The 18,194-nt window shown below is 50.7% G+C and overlaps 1 protein-coding gene across 1 annotated transcript in view; it reads right to left on the reverse strand.

Annotated features, from left to right (window-relative positions):
• Positions 1–342: 342 nt before the first annotated feature.
• TMEM132D (transmembrane protein 132D) overlaps positions 343–18,194 on the reverse strand; it is a 199,739-nt gene continuing 181,887 nt past the window's right edge. Inside the window, exons 6-9 of the mRNA XM_066199760.1 lie at positions 10,749–10,954; positions 9,446–9,719; positions 6,688–6,879; positions 343–3,911 (exon numbers count right to left, since the gene is read on the reverse strand). Of these exons, the coding sequence (XP_066055857.1) occupies positions 2,766–3,911; positions 6,688–6,879; positions 9,446–9,719; positions 10,749–10,954 (1,818 nt within the window). The 3' untranslated portion in view covers positions 343–2,765. The remainder of the gene's footprint in view (positions 3,912–6,687; positions 6,880–9,445; positions 9,720–10,748; positions 10,955–18,194) is intronic.

Raw genomic sequence — 18,194 nt, forward strand, 5'->3', positions numbered from 1 at the left:
TGCTAGCAGCTGCTGACTTCTTCCCAAGGAAAAAATTCTCAGGAAAGCTTCTCCTCAAAACAATCCTGGCAAACAACTCTCCTTTCTCAGAACAATCTTTCTCCAGGTGGTGTTTTGCCGTTTCTCTGGTTTAACCCACGGGATCAGAGAGGTGTCGTTCCTGTTCACCAAACGAGTTCAGTCTGTATGGGAACACCTTATAAAAGGCAGTAAGAATTAGACAATAAAAGCCCTTTTTTCTGTGCTCTTTGCCTTCTGAAATGTTTGGAGTCTTTCTTTTGTGTCCTACAGCGATACAAACCACAACCCCAACCCAGAAACTCACATCTCAGGCTTTGAGGCTAGAAATAAAGCACGTGGATTTATTTACAAACAGGTTCAAATCTTGGAAGGGTGGCTGGGTGCACAGACATTTGTAGCACAACACGTTGTTGGTGCTGGATGTAAAGTTCTGTGAGTGGATTGTGCCATGAGCCCTCCTGGATCCATCAAAGGACACATCTCTGTGCTGCTGCCAGGCTCTCTCAGGGTAAACGTTCTGACAGCGAAAGGAAAGAGGCGTTCAGAGTAGGGGGGAAAAAAAAAAGATGAAGCCACTAAAATGCAAATTTTATTCACAGTTGGCATGTTTATAAATATATATATTACATTCTTACAATCTACAGTACATTCTAAATATAGAGGGATTCAGTCTAAGTGTTTGTGGGAGGGCGGGTGTGTATTAAACCGAGCAACCCAGATTCAATGATGGAAGACTTAACAAAAAGGGGGCAAGGGCTTACTCCAGAAAATAGAGGGGGACTTGAAATCCTTTTAGATATAAAATCCACCACCTGGATTTTGGTCGGTGCTTTGGCACTTTGCCATCGGAGGCTGCTGCGGGACCTCAGGAGAAATGTCCTGGTTTGTGGTAATCACTGAAATCCTACTGTGTGTACACCCTTATCAGAGGAGAGCAGGAGATAACCATCACCCCTGGCAGAAACAAACGGTGTCTGCTGAGCTGGGCAGGGCAGGGCAGGGCAGGCAGCTCTCCCCTCTGACCTCGGAACGTGCTGGGCTAAAAACAGGGGGAGCACAAGGACTGAACACCCCCAGCTAACCCAGGGAAAGGGGAAGGGAAAAGGGAAAAGGGAAAAGGGAAAAGGGAAAAGGGAAAAGGGAAAAGGGAAAAGGGAAAAGGGGAAGGGAAAGGGAAAAGGGAAAAGGGAAAAGGGAAAAGGGAAAGGGGAAGGAAAAAGGGAAAAGGGAAAAGGGGAAGGGAAAGGGAAAAGGGAAAAAGGAAAAGGGAAAAGGGAAAAGGGAAAAGGGGAAAGGGGAAAGGGAAAAGGGAAAAGGGAAAAGGGAAAAGGGAAAAGGAAAAAGGAAAAAGGAAAAAGGGAAGGGAAAAGGGAAAAGGGAAGTGAAAAGGGAAAAGGGAAAAGGGAAAAGGGGAAGGGAAAAGGAAAAGGGAAAAGGGAAAAGGGAAAAGGGGAAAGGGAAAAGGGAAAAGGGAAAGGGAAAAGGGGAAAGGGGAAAGGGAAAAGGGAAAAGGGAAAAGGGAAAAGGGAAAAGGGAAAAGGGAAAAGGGAAAAGGGAAAAGGGAAAAGGGAAAAGGAAAAAGGAAAAAGGGAAGGGAAAAGGGAAAAGGGAAAGGGGAAGGGAAAAGGGAAAGGGAAAGGGAAAAGGGAAAAGGGGAATGGGGAAAGGGGAAGGGGAAAGGGAAAAGAAAGGGAAAAGGGAAAGGGACAGGGAAAAGGGAAAGGGAAAAGAAAGGGAAAGGGAAAAGGAAAGGGAAAGGGAAAAGGGAAAAGGAAGGGAAAGGGGAAGGACCACAGCTTCCAAGGCTGACTGATGTGGGAAGTGCCCTCAGGATAACCAGACGGGGAGCTCCAGGGAAAGGGCTGGGAATACAAATTCGAAACAGGGCGATCAGATAAAGTGGGCTTTTAAAAATAGCTCGTTCTCTCCAACTTTCCAAAACCTTCCCCTAATATGAGTGATATTCTGAGTACAGATTCTATCTTCTCCTATTTTACAAATTAAGAAATACCAAAAAAATTTGGCTGGCAAAGTTGGTTACCTTGGCATCTACTTAAAAAGCGAGTTTCAGTTTGAACTGTATCTGTGTATCCACTGTCAGCGCTTGGGAGGCAAGCACGCCGGTTTGTAAACAGCCCAGTCATGCCTTTATCCCCTCCAGACTCTTTGGGAACTCCTGACTCCTCAGCTCTGGGAGCTGCTCCCTTCACGCTGTTGGTTTTTGTCAGCTTTGAATGAATGTTCCTGGACAGATCTTCTCTGCACGTGGCTCCAACGGCAATGCTCTTCTCATGGATCTATTTATTCTGAGACCAATCTTTTGCTCTTAACCAAAGCTTGCAATGTGGAACAGCAGAGCTGCGTGAGCTTTGTAATATCCAAACTGCACTGGAGTTTGTTATATTTATTGATTTCCTGGGAAAGCACAGAGAATGAGACCGTATTATTTTTCTAAGTGGGTTTGTTTTTTTTTTTTTCATGTAACTGCGTATCAAAAAACCACACACATCTCTCACTTCCATCTCTGAGCACAGAGAAGACTCGAATTTTAAGAGCTGTCCAGGATCTCTGCTCTCCCAGCTGCTTTTGGGTGGCTTCTTGGGGCTCCATTGAGTTATTCTCCACCAGCTGATTCTCGTTAGAATACAACATTTTTGCCCCACTACCCAAAATTAAAGGCAGAAGGTGAGTGAAAAACAAACGAAGGAACAAACCAAACCAAAACCAAAGTCTTTTGTGTCTCCTCAGGCGTTTTCGTGCAATCTCTCCATGTAGTTTTTAAGTTCTTTGCACTCCCCCAGGTCCATGTCCTGGCAGACCCATTTGATGTCATCCTCATTGCCCATGAGGATGGAGCTGACAGCCGGGCACCCATCGTCAGAGGAGATGGTGGTGAAGGTGGTGAATTTAACCCGTTTCCTCTTGGAGGTAGGAGAAGCGGTGGGTTCACTCTTCTGCTCTTTCCCTTCGCCGAACGCGGGCTCGGGAGACCTGAAGGACTGTCCGTTGATGTTTTTGGTGGCGGCGGTGCTCAGGAGGTACTTGCTCTCCTCGTAGTCCACCCCCCTGTCGATGGCCGTGATGTGCTCCTCCTGCTGGGACGAGAAGTTGATGTGGTTCTCCAGCAGCTCCGTCCTGTTGCTCAGCCCCACCCAGTCGTGGGAGTGGCTCATGCCCTCCTGCTCCTCGAAGGGCACCTGCTTGTTCCTGTACTTGAGGGCAAAGGTGACGCAGTTGATGAGGAACACCAGGATGGCCAGGCAGAAGACGCCCAGCAGGGCGTACATGCCGATCTCCAGGTCGCTCAGGCCCCGCGGCGTCTGCACCAGGTCGCCGTCCTCCGTGTCCCCGCCGTCCCTCGGCAGGTCCACCTGGGCGGGGAAGCTGGTGAAGTCCACGGGCATGTTCTGGCTGTCGTCCTCCAGCAGGCTCTCCCTGTCCTCCTTCCTGCTGAGCACAGACCTGTGTGTGGTGGTGGCCCTGCCCTGCTCGTGGCCCATGGAGGAGCTGGAGTAGTGGCCGTCCCCCCGGTCCTGCCAGCCGGGCTTGTGGCTCTCCAGGTGCACACCCCTGTGCCTGCTGTCGCTGGTGTTGGGGTTGGCATCGCTCTGCCCAAACTTGACCTTAATGCTGCCGCTGCCCACGGCCAGGACGCTCTTCCTCTTGGACTTCTGGCAGGATTCGCTGATCACCATCTCCACCTTCACCAGGGCGCCCTGGCCCTCGGTCTCCGCCGCGATCACGGGCCACTGGAATTTGGGGTCGTGGTGGATGGAGACCACCTTCTCATCCAGCGAGGTGGCTGACAGGGAGAAGTCTTTGGGGTCGTAAATATCCAGGGGCATGACGGACCCATCGCTGAACTGGATCCAGCAGCTGATGGCTGCTTCCTGCAACACATAAAACGGATATATCCACAGGCTCAGAGCGATCACCGAGGGAAACGTGCTCTGCTCTGGTCTGCTCCCTCCTCCTCCTCACAAGATCCATCTACCATTAGTGATCAGAGCAGAAATAAATGGGGAGAGCAGGGAAATTAATACCTTGCCAAGATGTGAAGAGGACTACCAGCCTAAAATGCTCGTTGATAATAAGATTTCTTTCCACAGAGGTGCTTAAAGGAGCCCTATCCCCTGGGCTCTGCAGAATCTACTCCAGCACCATAATAAATTGCACGTCAGGAGGCATTACCAGTGACTGAGATCATTTACTGTTGTATATTTAAATAAAAAACCTCCCAACATTATTTCTAAACTGCTTAAAACACGAAGTCTCCTCTTATTACACAAAGCCCATGTTAAAAGATGGCTAATACAGCAAACAGCTCCACACATGACTCCACACCTCCACTCCTTGGTTTCTGCCTCGCAAATTAAATTAGCTGATTGGATGAGCACAGGAAACCAATCAGCTGCTTCTGTAGGAAAGGGCCAGGGTGATTTTTACGCTTGTTAGCAATTAAAAGCAAGACAATAATAAAGTCTAATCTCGTGTCACAGCATTGCAGACCGTGTACTCCAGTGTGTGCTGAGGCTTTCACTGAATGCAAATGAATCTGACCTGGGCACTGATTCCGTGCCTAATGCTGCAGCTTTCCTGGGATCCTTGACTTCTGGCTCCTACCTTGAAACATTTTAAAGTATCTTGAAATTTCAGAAAACATGCGCTCACCCGTTTCTGAAAACCAGGTCCTCTAAGGACTCTCAAATGGCTATTGAAAATCGTTGTGCCACCTGAAAAAAAATCTGAACTTGATCCTTTACAGACAAAATTCAGGTTGGTCTCCTGGAATCTCACTCCTGCTTCTGCTGGTGGGACTTGCCCTGGTGGGGACCTGTGCACTGGAGAACCCCCAGCAGACAGACCTGGCCCCAGCAGTGCGTTCTCTACTGTCTGACATGAGCCTTGGTCTGCTCAGAGTTGGGATCACCTGCTCTGGGAGTCTGCCAGACAGACAGACAGACACACAACCACCAAATTATCTTGTGAAAACCGTGAATAAAAAAGTCCTGCTTCTTTAAATAAGCAGTTTTCCATACAGACAGTATTTGCATTTTAACACCACATATGCACAGAGAATAAACACATCTGATTATCCTTTAAACTCTTCACAGCACAAAGTCATTCACCTGTTCAGAGCATGGAGAATAAGCTCGCAGCCCTTTGGGATTGTATGGTGCATAATCTACTGGCCTGATTCCGAAATCCTCAGAGCCACAAAGCTCCTCCTGCTTCAATGGGGGATTTGTTTCTGTCTCTATTTCAGGACAGAGCCCTAAGACTTTGCTGACACTGTCATAAATCCCAGCTTTGTGTTTATTAATCTTTGGATGTTTCTTGAAGGCTGCATAGAATTGATGTCACCGACTCTCATCCTCCCACTGCGCTGCTTAAACCTGCATAATCATTTCATAATTTTGCATTGCTTTGCTTACAGGGGCTGTGCTCTGAAAATCACGTCCTGAGCAATGGGGGGACTCGGCTCCCTCCCAGGGAGGGCACACAATTCCCCCTCTGGTGTTTAGTGTGGATCCAGAGCTGCCCTGGCCTGGCCAGACCCCATCCCTGGGCACTGAAATGCCACAGCTGGGCAGCACAGTGGGGCTGGCTGGTCTCAGGGCACTTTGCTCAACTCCCCAGGGCATGGATGAGCTCACTGGCCTTCCTTTAACCTGCCTGGCATCAATTCCTGACTCCTGGAACTCTGCGGGAGCCTGTCATCCATTTCTTGACTCCTGGAACCCTATGGGAACCTGGCTTTTCTCACCCTATAAAGACATCAGCTCTGCGCTGTTTCTCACCCTGCATCCCAAGGATAAGACCCCACGATGAATTAAAGCACCTCAGCAGTTGGCCAGACTTCAAATGTGCGTGCCATGATCCTTTACCTTAAAAAACTCAGAACATACTTAAGTGTTAAGAGCCCAGTGCATCCCTGATGAAAGTCCCAGACTGATGGATTCGGTCTGGGAAAAAAAGAAAGTTTAAATTTCCAATGTGTACAGAAGCACAAGGACAAATACCAAGCAGGGGCTGATGAGGACATGGCAAAGTCCAAAAGCCCTTGGTGGCTGTTGGCTCCCTAATAAAGGAACTAAGAGTAATAAGGGGAAAAAAACCGTTTATGAAATCATGAATCAGGAAATGAGTCAGTGATGCTGATTCATATTCTAGTAATGAATCAGAGAGAAAGGGATGTTCCCTGACTTCTCAAAGTGCTCACAGGAAGGGAGCGAAGGAGGAGGGGTTTGGCACAACACGAGACACTTTCCCATGTGAAGGTGGAATTACAGGGCTGATTTGGATGCCCGTGGTGGGAGGCTGAACAGGGCAGGATGTGCTGGGATCCAGGGAGCGCTGGATGGGGCAGAAGAGGCACATTTGCCTCTGTGTGTGTGTAAGGGCACTGCTGGTGCTCAACTCTGACACATCACTGCCTGCTGTTTATGGGATCAGCCACGACAGGAGGGCTGTCTGGGCTGTTAAAACCTAGTGCCCTTTTTGTGAGATCTTTGTTTTTCTCTTTAGGACCCTCGGCGGCCTTCAGGAAAGTCCCATAAATAGAATATTTCATTAGCACACTATCAGTAAAAATCTGCTGGAAAAGTCAGGGGCAGGGACTCAGTTCCTGTGTTCCTTCCACCCAGCCCAGGTGGGCACCAGTACCTGCTTTGGGGACTGCAGCAGCTCCTGGGCCACCGCAGTGGCAAAGATGGCCCTGTTGCTGCCCGGGCTGAGCTGCAGAGAGAGGGACAGTCCTGTCACCAGCTGCACTCCCAGGTCAGTGATTGTCACCTTCTCGTCCAGGACTGTCACTGTCTTCTCAGCCAGGATGGCATCTGAAAGGGGGGACAGGATCTGGAGAGAAAAACTGGAGTTAGCAGCAGCCACGTTTTGCAGCACCACGTGAAATAACCCCACGGGTTAATGCGACACAGAGGAGGGATGCTCATGGTGATGGGAAGGATTTCTCCCTGCAGACACTATTGAAATGTGATTTGAAAAGGGCTGCTCACATTTTGTAACTCTTCTGCAGCGACAGGGGCCTTGTAACACCTTTCACCTGTGCAACTGTGACCAGCTGTGCCATTCCCCTCTGCAGTGTGCCAACCACACCTGCTCCAGATGTGGTGTCTGTAAATGCAATAACCACACCTGCCCCAGATGTGGGCACTGTAAATGCAATAACCACACCTGCCCCAGATGTGGTGTCTGTAAATGCAATAACCACACCTGCCCCAGATGTGGGCACTGTAAATGCAATAACCACACCTGCCCCAGATGTGGTGTCTGTAAATGCAATAACCACACCTGCCCCAGATGTGGTGTCTGTAAATGCAATAACCTCACCTGCCCCAGATGTGGTGTCTGTAAATGCAATAACCACACCTGCCCCAGATGTGGTGTCTGTAAATGCAATAACCACACCTGCCCCAGATGTGGTGTCTGTAAATGCAATAACCACACCTGTCCCAGATGTGGGCACTGTAAATGCAATAACCACACCTGCCCCAGACGTGGTGTCTGTAAATGCAATAACCACACCTGCCCCAGACGTGGTGTCTGTAAATGCAATAACCACACCTGCCCCAGATGTGGTGTCTGTAAATGCAATAACCTCACCTGCCCCAGATGTGGTGTCTGTAAATGCAATAACCACACCTGCCCCAGATGTGGGCACTGTAAATGCAATAACCTCACCTGCCCCAGATGCGGTGTCTGCAAATGCAATAACCACACCTGCCCCAGATGTGGGCACTATAAATGCAATAACCACACCTGCCCCAGATGTGGGCACTGTAAATGCAATAACCACACCTGCCCCAGATGTGGTGTCTGTAAATGCAATAACCACACCTGCCCCAGATGTGGGCACTGTAAATGCAATAACCACACCTGCCCCAGATGTGGGCACTGTAAATGCAATAACCACACCTGCCCCAGATGTGGTGTCTGTAAGTGCAATAACCACACCTGCCCCAGGTGCAGTAAGTAGCTGTAAATGTAACCTTCATGTGAAATTGGATTAATCTCATTTTCTCAGGGAGCATAAATCCAATGTTTTTACATAAAAACCCACTGAAGAAATGGTATTTGTTTCTGTCCCGGGGACAGGAAGGGTAATGTATTGCTACAGTAACCTCTCATGCTGCTGAATGCAAAATTGACAGAGAGAGAATTTGTTTTGGTTAAGAAAACACACACAGAGGTCAGTGCAGTGGTACATGACATCCAAGATGCTCATTAGCAAGCCAGTTGAATTTAATGATCCATGCAGGGTACACAGCATTTCTGAGGCAGCTTCTAAGAGGTATTCTTTAAATGTAAGTTGCTCTCAGTTTTTTACCCTTGGACTTTTTTCTTTCCACAGTTTTACATGCTTTGGTTGGAGCACTGTAAGTGCCAGAGCTTTAGAAAGCCATTTGGAAAAACTCTGCGGATTTTGCACAAAGTCAAAAATCTGAAATCCCATTTCTCCAGCTTTGGCAACCTCGTTATGGACAGGTGTGCTGGTTGTTTTCTGCTTTGACAGTCTGGGAGGATAAGCATGTTTGGAGAGAGATTTTTTCCCTGTTTAGTGTTTGTTAACTTGTTTTCTACTTCAGACTCACTGAAATAATCTCTCTCCCCATCTCCTTTTCCTTTTAATTAGTATTTGGATTAATATTCTAGTCTCACTTCCTTAACCAGCCCTGGTGAATTTTCACTTTCCCCTTTGCTCTGTCAGTGCAGGCTGGGAGCAGACTGGGCTGTTCCAGCAGCTGTGACAACCCAAATCCTGGCTGCACCTTCAAAGCAGCCTTAGACAAAAACAATCAGAAAAAGCCTCCCAGTGTACAGGTTGGATTGAATTAAATTAAATAAAACTGTGATCCACTACACTTTGGGGCACCAGGTGAGGAGAGAAAACCACCTCTCCCACGGCTTCTAGCTCTTGCTTCAGTTCTGTTCCATTCGCAAGTTCCTGGCTCCAGTTTTTGTTGTTGATGCTGGCTCCCCCCATTCCCAGGGAGGTGGGTGCAGGAGAAATGGACATCTGCACGACTAATTAACATAACTGAGCAGAAACTACTTGATTGTTTACATTAAACTACAGTTAGAGATTCTGAGTTGTTTGTTCACACATCATCTCACTGGCCACGAGGCAGGCACTCATCCTCTGGGACACGTGATGGGTCAGGGTCTGTTATCACGTTGTGCCTCCTTTATTTAGGTTTAACATTCTTGGCAGTCACTCTCTCTCAGCCTCTTAGTTTTCATTTCAGTCTCGTTTTTCTCAGCAACCTCGATGAGCTCCTGAGAGTTCTGCTACCAAAAACCGCGGGTGGTTTGTGAAGTTTTGGCCGGTGAACGGAGCGGCCTGAGTTTTGCAAACACACCACCGCAGGTGAGTCAGGGCAGGAATGGGAACACGTTTTCCTACCTGGATCGTGGTCATCCCAAGCTCCAGCCCCACCAGGACCTGCCCCTCCTGCAGCCTGGCGATGCGGGGCTCCTCCACCTGCATGAAGTCCCAGACCATGTCGGTGATGTCCAGCTGCCAGTCGGGGCCCAGCAGGAAGCTGAGCTGCCCCCCAGGCTCGGGGGGCTCGGCCACGAACTGCGTGAGCACCCTGACCATGGCGTGCTGGTACTGCAGGGTGCAGCCCCTGCCCCTGCGCTCGTCCTCCTCGTCGTCATCGCTGTCCCTGGCCGGCCTGCGGGCCAACAACAGGGAGAGTTCAGCTGGGATGGGGGAGCTGGGATGGGAGACTGACTGGGAGCTGAAGAGATTTCAGCCTGTCAGCAGCTGCTAGCGGGCTCAGATCTCTTAGGCTCACAACTGACCCCTGCCTCCTTCAGGTTCTCCCATTTTCATCGTGTTTCCCGTGTTTGTGACTCAAAACCAGCAGCTGAGATCACCAAGTGCCTCCCAGCTTTGCCTCCACACCGTCCTCCCCACGAATCTTCCATTGTTTGCCATGTCAAGTCCTTGCTTTCGGGACCTTCACACTTCTTTTCCTTCTGCATCTCCCCGTAAACATCTTTGTGTTGCCATGGAGATCTCCTCTGCACGTTCACACACACGCATCCCTCTCTGTACGGTACAGTGTGAAATCACATCTCCACCAGAGTGTCTTTGCTCTGGTGCCAACAGGAACCTGCACTAAAAGTCTTCATTTGCAGGTGGGAACACCAAGCACCTGCTTTATCAGTTTGTTCCTCTTGTGCTTCGTAACTCTGACAAGAGATGCAGACAGCTCTGACCTGCTTCATCCATCCTCTGACAGCGTGTGAAAGCTGTGTCCTGACTTTGGGACACTGATCGGTGTCACTGGGCCCTACAGGTGTGTGAAACAGGTGTGTGCTGACGGTGACAGGTGCATCCATGAGCTGCCAGGACCTGTGAACAGGCTGGGGACCCCCCAGCCCTGCCAGAGCTGGCTCCTGCTGGTGTCTCCCTTGCTGCCTCGTGCCTGATCCTGCCCAACTTGACCAATTAGCTCCTCCCATCCCAGTCATTAGTGCCGCAAAAGGAAATTGATTTCCCATCCAGCTTCATGCAACCTGCAGCTCCCATTCCCCTCCTCAGCCCAGTGCAGGAGCCGACTGAATAAATGTCTGCTGACCTTCAAATTTACTGCGGAATTGCATTAAGGCCAAATGAGCATGTTCAGGTGCACTGGCCCCGACAGGTCCCTGGCAAGTGCAGAGCCCAGAATGAACATCCCCTAATGAAGCCTCACCTCTTATTAGAGATGATGGGGACTCTCCAGCCCTTGATCTGATTGAGCTCTGTGTCAGAGACCTCTATCTGCAGCGGGAGGCGAGGGATCCACACCGTCATCTCCAGAGGGGCACTCAGATGCTGGTAGGTGAAATTAACTATGACATTCACTTTGCCTCTCATTTCCTTCCCGTTGACAAAGACGTAGTCACATCTGTCAGAAACCTGAAAATGAAAAGGAGAAGGGGGGGAAAAAAAAGAAAAAAAGTTAATGAGTCTCTTCACTAATTATAAAGTTCATCACATGCTGGGTGAGTGAGTGGGAGGAAGAGAAAGGATCTAGCTGCAGGTTCAGAGGACAACCAGGAATAACAGGAAAGGTGCCTGGTGTGCCCTTAACAGCCTGGATAATTCAGCGTTGTTTTAACAGGCTGGTACTTCCTGCTGTAAACAGCTCTGCTGTAATCTAAGATAAGGGAATAGGAGGTTTTTAGGTCTTTAATTCCCACTCCAACAGCAGGACAAACCCAGGGGCATGGCAGGGAGAGAAGGTTCCTCTGCTCTCCCCCAGGGAGCCCCACTCACCTGGGGAGGAACAGGTAACTCCTGCAGCAGGGGCTGGGAAGGGATGGATCCCTCTAACCAACCCCAGATGGGACAGACTTTTCCAGGGTCCTGGCACAGGGAATGGGGTGCTCACAACCAAAACCCACCCCAGAGTTTTTCCAGGGGGGCCAGAGAGCTCCAGCCCTGCTGCCAGTCTGCCAGAGGCTTCCCCAGCCCCGCCGCAGCAGCACCAGGCGCTCCTGGTGTCACTTCATTTATCACCTGCAGCTCTGGACATCAATATTGCAGGGAGTTAGTAAATCTCACTCAAGCACTTGAGCAGCTGCTGCAAGGATCTAGGTGAGCTGACAGGACCTGTTCATTACAGTTGGTTAAAACAGATGAGCAAATGTACACGTCAAATAATTTATTAACTACCACTTTACGGTGCTGATGATCTGAAGGAATGATCTATTAGAACCCTGAACTCTTTTCACAATCCATTACCAGCCAGAGCTCCTGTTCCATTCCATCAACGTGTTTAATGTTTCTCACTCGGGAACGTATAGCCTCATCCTTGTCTGAGCTTAATGCCATTTTCTACTTTTCTGTTTAAGTGCTGAAATGAATTTAAATCATATTTAAATATCGCCAGCTTTTGTAGGATAACTGGCATTCCTAATATTATTATCTTTAAACAACAACAACAACCCCCTCACAGACACATCCATAGCAAATGCATTTCCATCCTGGCTTGTCTGTGCCTAGGTAACACCAAATAAAAAAGGTTATCATGGCTCTTGCAATGTCTCCTTTCCAAAAAGGGTTATCATGGCTCTTGCAATGTCTCCTTTCCAAAAAGGGTTATCATGGCTCTTTGCAATGTCTCCTGTAGCCCTGGTTCCGTGCCTGAGGTGTTTTGGTTTTCTGAAATCCTTTTCCCAAAGAATTTTCTGTAAACAGGAAAAATGTTTTTGCAACTGCACCTTTGTTATTCATTCCTTTCCCTAGAAGGGACTTCTTGCTGTCCCTCTGCTCTGACCAATGTGAGTGAAGAAGCCTGCCTTTGTTTCACCAACCAAATCAGTCTGGGTAAAACAGTATTAAAAAAACCACATCCCCAAAATAAAAAAAAAAAAAGTCATTTTCAGCCTTCCGAATCTCACAATCTGTGTCGCTGTACTATAAAACAGCATCAGTCTCCCTTCCAAAAAACAGGCAGGGGGTGAGAACACCTCCAGGCAGCGCCCGGCACATCTGGCAGGCCCGGCACATCTGCTCCTTCTCCCACCTTGCTGTCCAAGCGGGAATGGCTGCTGGCCGGCGCTCTGCTCGTCCCCGTTGTCTTTTTCGTACTCGAGGTGCAGTTCTCGCAGCAGACAAGTCTCCTGCGTGCTAACGAGCTCTGGCTGCTGCTCCCTGCCTCCCCTGCCTCCCCCGAGGCAGCGGCTCCAAGTGCTGCCTTCCCCCGCGAGGAGCAGCCAAAGGCGCAGGCAGGGTGCCCCGAGCTGTCACACTCCGGGACACGAAAGAACGAGGCAGGCAGCGGGAAGGCCGGCAGGAAGGTTCTGTATTTAATTTCCTGTCTCATACACAATCCTCTCAGAAGGCGCAAGATCGGCTGCACGGGTTGCCACCTCTTTGACCCCGTCGGTGAAGACCGCCATCGGTCGCCTTTCTCCTCCCGGAGGAGAAATACGTGAACAAAAGAGATAAATTCGAAAAACACACACGGTTTTCTTGAAGCCGAGTGAGAACACTGAAAAGCGGGCAAAGCTGGGCGACACCGAGGTGACAGAGCCCAGGAGCCGCTGGCCCCGGGTGCTGCCCTGGCCCCCGAGCCCGGCAGCCGCACCAGGGGCACAGGGGATGCTCTGAACACCAGCGTTCTCCCGGCTGGCACACGGGTCACAGCTCTGCGAGACCCCTCTGCCACCCCTGCCGGCAGCTGCCGACGCCTCACATCGGCCAGCCTTAGCTAATTAACACATCCGGCAATTAAACGTGACAGACAGAGCGGGACTGAAGCCCTCAGGCACTGAGACGCTTCCCGGCGGCTGAGGCAGCAGCTGAACTGTGTGTCCTGCAGCACGGGCACCAGAGCTGAGCTTCCAAACGGCCACGGGGAGCTGCTGGGTCCTGCATGTCCCCTGGGTGTCCCCTGAGTGTCCCCAGCATGTCCCCTGGGTGTCTCCTGGGTGTCCCTTTCATGTTCCCTACATATGTCCCCTTTATGTTCCCTGTGTTCCCCCGTGTATTCCCCGTGTGTCCCGTGTGTGTCCCTTTTGTGTCCCCTGCGTGTCCCCTGCGTGTCCCCTTCATGTCCCCTGCATATCCCCTGCGTGTCCCCTTCATGTCCCCTGCATGTCCCCGGCATGTCCCCGGCATGTCCCTGTCATGTCCCCTGCGTGTCCCCTGCGTGTCCCCTTCATGTCCCTGTCATGTCCCCTGCATGTCCCTTTCATGTCTCCTGCATGTCCCTGTCATGTCCCCTGCATGTTTCTTGCATGTCCCTCTCATGTCCCCCCATGTGTTCCCTGTGTGTCCCCTGTGTGTTCCCTTCATGTCCCCTGCACGTTCCTTGTGTGTCCCCTTCTCGTCCCCTGCATGTCCCCAGGATGTCCCCTGTGTATCCCCTGCCTGTCCCCTGCTCTGCAGTCCCCAGGGCGGCTGGCAGGGCACCTGCCCAACCTCCTCCTGCCCAGGTAAGGCTCCACTGGCGGAACGGGGCCTTCGGATGGGGTTTTGCTCCTGGTTTTGTTAGTCTGTGAGCGTGTGAAGAGCAGCTCAGCCACGGGGGCTGGAACTCAACACAGGCTCTCCCAGGCCACAGAGACAACGGAATTCTGCTGGTCAGAGATGGCAATCAGCCTCTCCGGTTTCAAACTCATTAATGCTCAAGCAACAAGAAGAGGAAGAAAACTCAGCAGGCGAACGGACCTCGATGCCAGCTTTACCAGGGTTCACTGCAGAGAGAGAGAGTTTAAAAAGAGCCCATCCCTAAAAGACTGCTGCATGAATGATTAAATAAATACCATGACCTTGTGCCTTCAAGATGATTTATAGAACAAACTGGTGGTCGGGAGAAAAAAAAAAAAAATGAAGCTGCTTGGGATACCCGCGTTTCCCTGGCTGCGAGTGCAGTCAGCAGCAGGGATGAGCTCACTGAGCTCCCAGCCAGCCCTTCCCTGCTGGAATGAATAAGCATCAGTGCTGTGCTGCAGTCTGCATGCAGTCCTGCCACAGCAACATCGAACACGGCGCAGAGGACAGTACGCGTCCATAAATCAGGGCAGCGCATCCAGAAGCAGGTCAGCGGCGGGCAGCGGAGCAGCCATGCCCGTGTTCCCGCAGGCACAGCCCAGCCACTCACCTCCCAGCTCTAGAGAAGGAATAAAAGGATGGAGGGGAGCAGGGAAATGGAGCTCCTCTGTCTCTTTTTGTTGTGTTTTCGAAGCTGGCCACTGGGAGAGAGGGAGTTTTGTGCAGTGAGTTTGCCGGGGCTCAGCTGAGGAGCACAGCCAGGGGGAAAAGCCTGGCCCAGGCACTGGGATGTGCTTCCAGAGCACCGAAGCAGGGCAGCAAAGGCACCAGGGGAGCCCTGCAGGTGTCCTGGGGCCGGGAGTGCCCCTGGGAGCACAGCAGGGATGGGGCTGCGGCAGCCCGGGCACACAGCGGCCACTCCTGAAAGCCACTGAACGCTTTCTGAAATGCAACAGGAGCTGCAAAGGCCCTGGGGAAAGGCGGGTGCTCTGTGGGGAAAACCGACCCGTTTTCTTCCCCAAATCCAGGGACTCCCTCCCACCTCTCCTTTCCCCTCCTCCTGCCTTTGAGTTTTGATATCAGGGGCGGCGACTCCGCTTTTCAGCAAAGGTGACAAGGGCGAGAGAGAGAGAGAGAGCGGATTTTCTTTTACCGCTAATGCACTGCTGGAACACATCTCCGTGGCGTGGCCACTGTCATTCAAGAACATTATAATGCCATTAAACCCTTCTGGTGCTTCGCTCCCTCGCTGAAGCTTTTGCAGGCTTTGTGTCACTGGAGCTTTTCACACAACTGCACCGAGCTGACTTCCGTTAATTAACGGAGACTGTACTTAGCGTTCACAAGATGCTCCAGAAACCCTCTCAGTACAGGGGCTTTTATCTCTCGAGGGCCTGAGGCTTGAATGGCTTTTTTTGGGGATGGACTTGGTCGGTAATAAAAGTGCTTTGGGTTTCTTTTGGCTCCTGCAGGTGCCCCTCTTTTCCTGCCATCAGCGAACAGCTAAGACACACGCACGTCTGATCCCTGGGTGGGCAGGGGTCTGTCCCACAGTGCCCAGAGTCAGGAATGACATTCCCACACCGAGCCACGGCCACACCAAACACTGCCGCCAGGCTGGAGGTGGAGTTCAATCACCAATGCAGAGGGAATATTTCAGACGTGCTCAGCACTGCACTCCACTCAAAACCCCAGAACTACTGTCAGCACAGGGAAGAGACTGAAGTCACTTCAGTGACTCACTCACTGTACCTAAAAAGTCCCTGTAAATGTGCAGTGCCCAGCCCCACGCGCAGCTCTGGACTCAGGTACCCCAAAACGGAGCCCCCAGCTCTGCAGAGGATGCTGCTGAGCCACCCCAACACCCACAGACACAACCAGGGGCCCTGCTGGTCCAAGGCACTTCTTCTTTTTTACATTCCCTTGAACAGCCTGTTTGTGCTGTTTGAAAAGGGCTCGTCTCTGTCCTCTGAAGCTCCCCACCCTCTGTACGCTCTCGGGGTGTGATCACCACACAGGGAAGTTGATTTTTATCTATTTCTCGTCTCTTGTTTCGCATTCTCTGCGGAAGGAAACACTGAACTCTTGGCAGCCTTGCGGCAGGACATCAGGCAGCCTGGGGAAAAGGTGGGAAAGGAGCAACAAGACCCCTCACAAACCCACAGGGTGGCTGTCACACCCACCTCCTGCAGCCCCTTCTGCAGCGAACATTGCCAAATCCCTTTCCGAAAAGCTTTTCCCTGCTTTTCCCACTCCCCTGTGTGCAGGCAGTCTGTGGGGCTCTGAGTCTGTGGGTGATGTCCCTTTGGTCCCACAAACCCTGTGTTAGCTTTGGGCCGAACAGAATCCAAGGGGGGAAAGGAGAATGGGAATTCCCAGAGGAGGCACCCAGAACCTCACTGGCAGCTCTCAGAAATGACTGCTACAGTCTTTCCCCACCTCATCATCATTATGAAACTCCCAGTAAAGCCCGCACAGGAAACTGCTTTTCTGCTACGGCCATTCTCTTGGAACTCTTACCAAGTCACAGCTGATAAAGTCTTTGGAAATAAAACGTGTCTTGAGCAGTTCAGTCACTACATTTCGAGTGTGGCCAGTGGGGAGGGGAAGCCTCTGATATTCCCGCACGGAAATCTGTGTTTTGCAATCACGCTGTGACTCTCCCCCCACCCACGATCCTGTAAAGGATCCTCCCCACACTTGGAACACAGCCCTGCCACCGTGCCAAGCTGCGGGGATCTCTTCTGCCTCAGCAGGGCACACATCTCCCTCACTCTGCCCGCACGAACGGGGATATTTAGAAACCTAAGTTATGGTAACGAGCCCTGCCTAAATCACTGCTGTCACAAGAAGAATGGGGGAGTCTCTGCCGAAACCATTAAAAATGAATGAGGAGGGGAATAAATAAGCGGAAAGCAGCTCGTTTGAGCTGTAAAAGGCTCGGGAACGCAAGCTGTGTACCCAGGTACAAAAGGATGAGGCCATTATTGGCTCCATAAGTCACTTTTACATGACTCAGGGGAAGGAGGAGGCCCCTTTCATCACCCGGGCTGGGGTGAGCTGGCTCTGAGCTCACCCGGCCCCAGATGATGGCAAAAGCTGTGCAGAACCAGGGCTTGTCCCCAAAGGGGCTGTGCCCCGACCCGGGAGGGACCGAGGGAAATGGGCAAAGGCACCTGTGATGGTTCCGGCTTCTTTTTTTGCCTGGCCAGGGTCGGGATGATCAACACACCGGTATCCAGATCGGACTTGGATGTTTATTGTTCCTTACAAACTCACGAGCTCTAACTAGCAAGTCAGGAAACAGAGGTAAAATGGATGCTCCTAACTCTTTCCAAGGTTATTTCAGTGATAATCACCCAATAATGAGGTTGACACATTTATTATTTGTATTTTTGACCCAGTAATGACCACTCAAGGCCCACAGTGTGGACCTTTTCACTCAATTGGAAAAAACCACTCAAACCCAAGAAGAAGAAGGTGAAGAAGGACCCAGACAACGCCTTAAATCCTCCATCTTGCCCCATACATTAAAAAAAACACAAACCTTTATACTAAAATACTTATATATATTAAAATTTTTTTCTCCTAAAATCTTAAATCTCAGTTTTTCACCCTGTGAGACGACACACCACCATTCGAACCCCACACCCACAGCCCCAGCGCCATCACTCAATTTCGGGAGCCTGTTCCACGGCCTCAGGTCAAACGTGGTGCCTGCCCGAGGGTCAGCACCTTTTATCACAGAGAGGCTGAAATTTTCAGCCTCCAGGGTTCCAAGAGATCCCTTTTTAGGTCACGGTGAGGAAAACCTCCCAACAGCTGCCCTGGAGGGATAATTACAGCACCTCCTGTGCTGCACAGGAAAGATTCTGACTTTTCTTCCCCGGAAAGAAACGGTAAATGCAAACGGGCACCACATCGAGCTTAGGGATGCTGCTCCTGCTGAATAAGGTCTTCTTCATTTTAAATATTTTGAATTTTAACTGTGAGGGTTAATCTCCCAAAGTCTGAAAATATCCTTTTGAAAGGTGACAGATGACAGAACAAGGGGGAATGGTTTTAAACTGAGAGGGGGTAGGTTTAGATTAGATATGAGGAAGAAATCCTGAAGACCATAAAGCAGCTGATCACAGTGCTGACATCTCTTCTTGCA

This window comes from Chamaea fasciata, unplaced genomic scaffold (genome assembly GCF_029207755.1).
Source record: "Chamaea fasciata isolate MVZ Bird 193981 ecotype frontalis unplaced genomic scaffold, bChaFas1.0.hap1 SCAF_18, whole genome shotgun sequence".
In the NCBI taxonomy this organism is placed as follows: domain Eukaryota; kingdom Metazoa; phylum Chordata; class Aves; order Passeriformes; family Sylviidae; genus Chamaea; species Chamaea fasciata.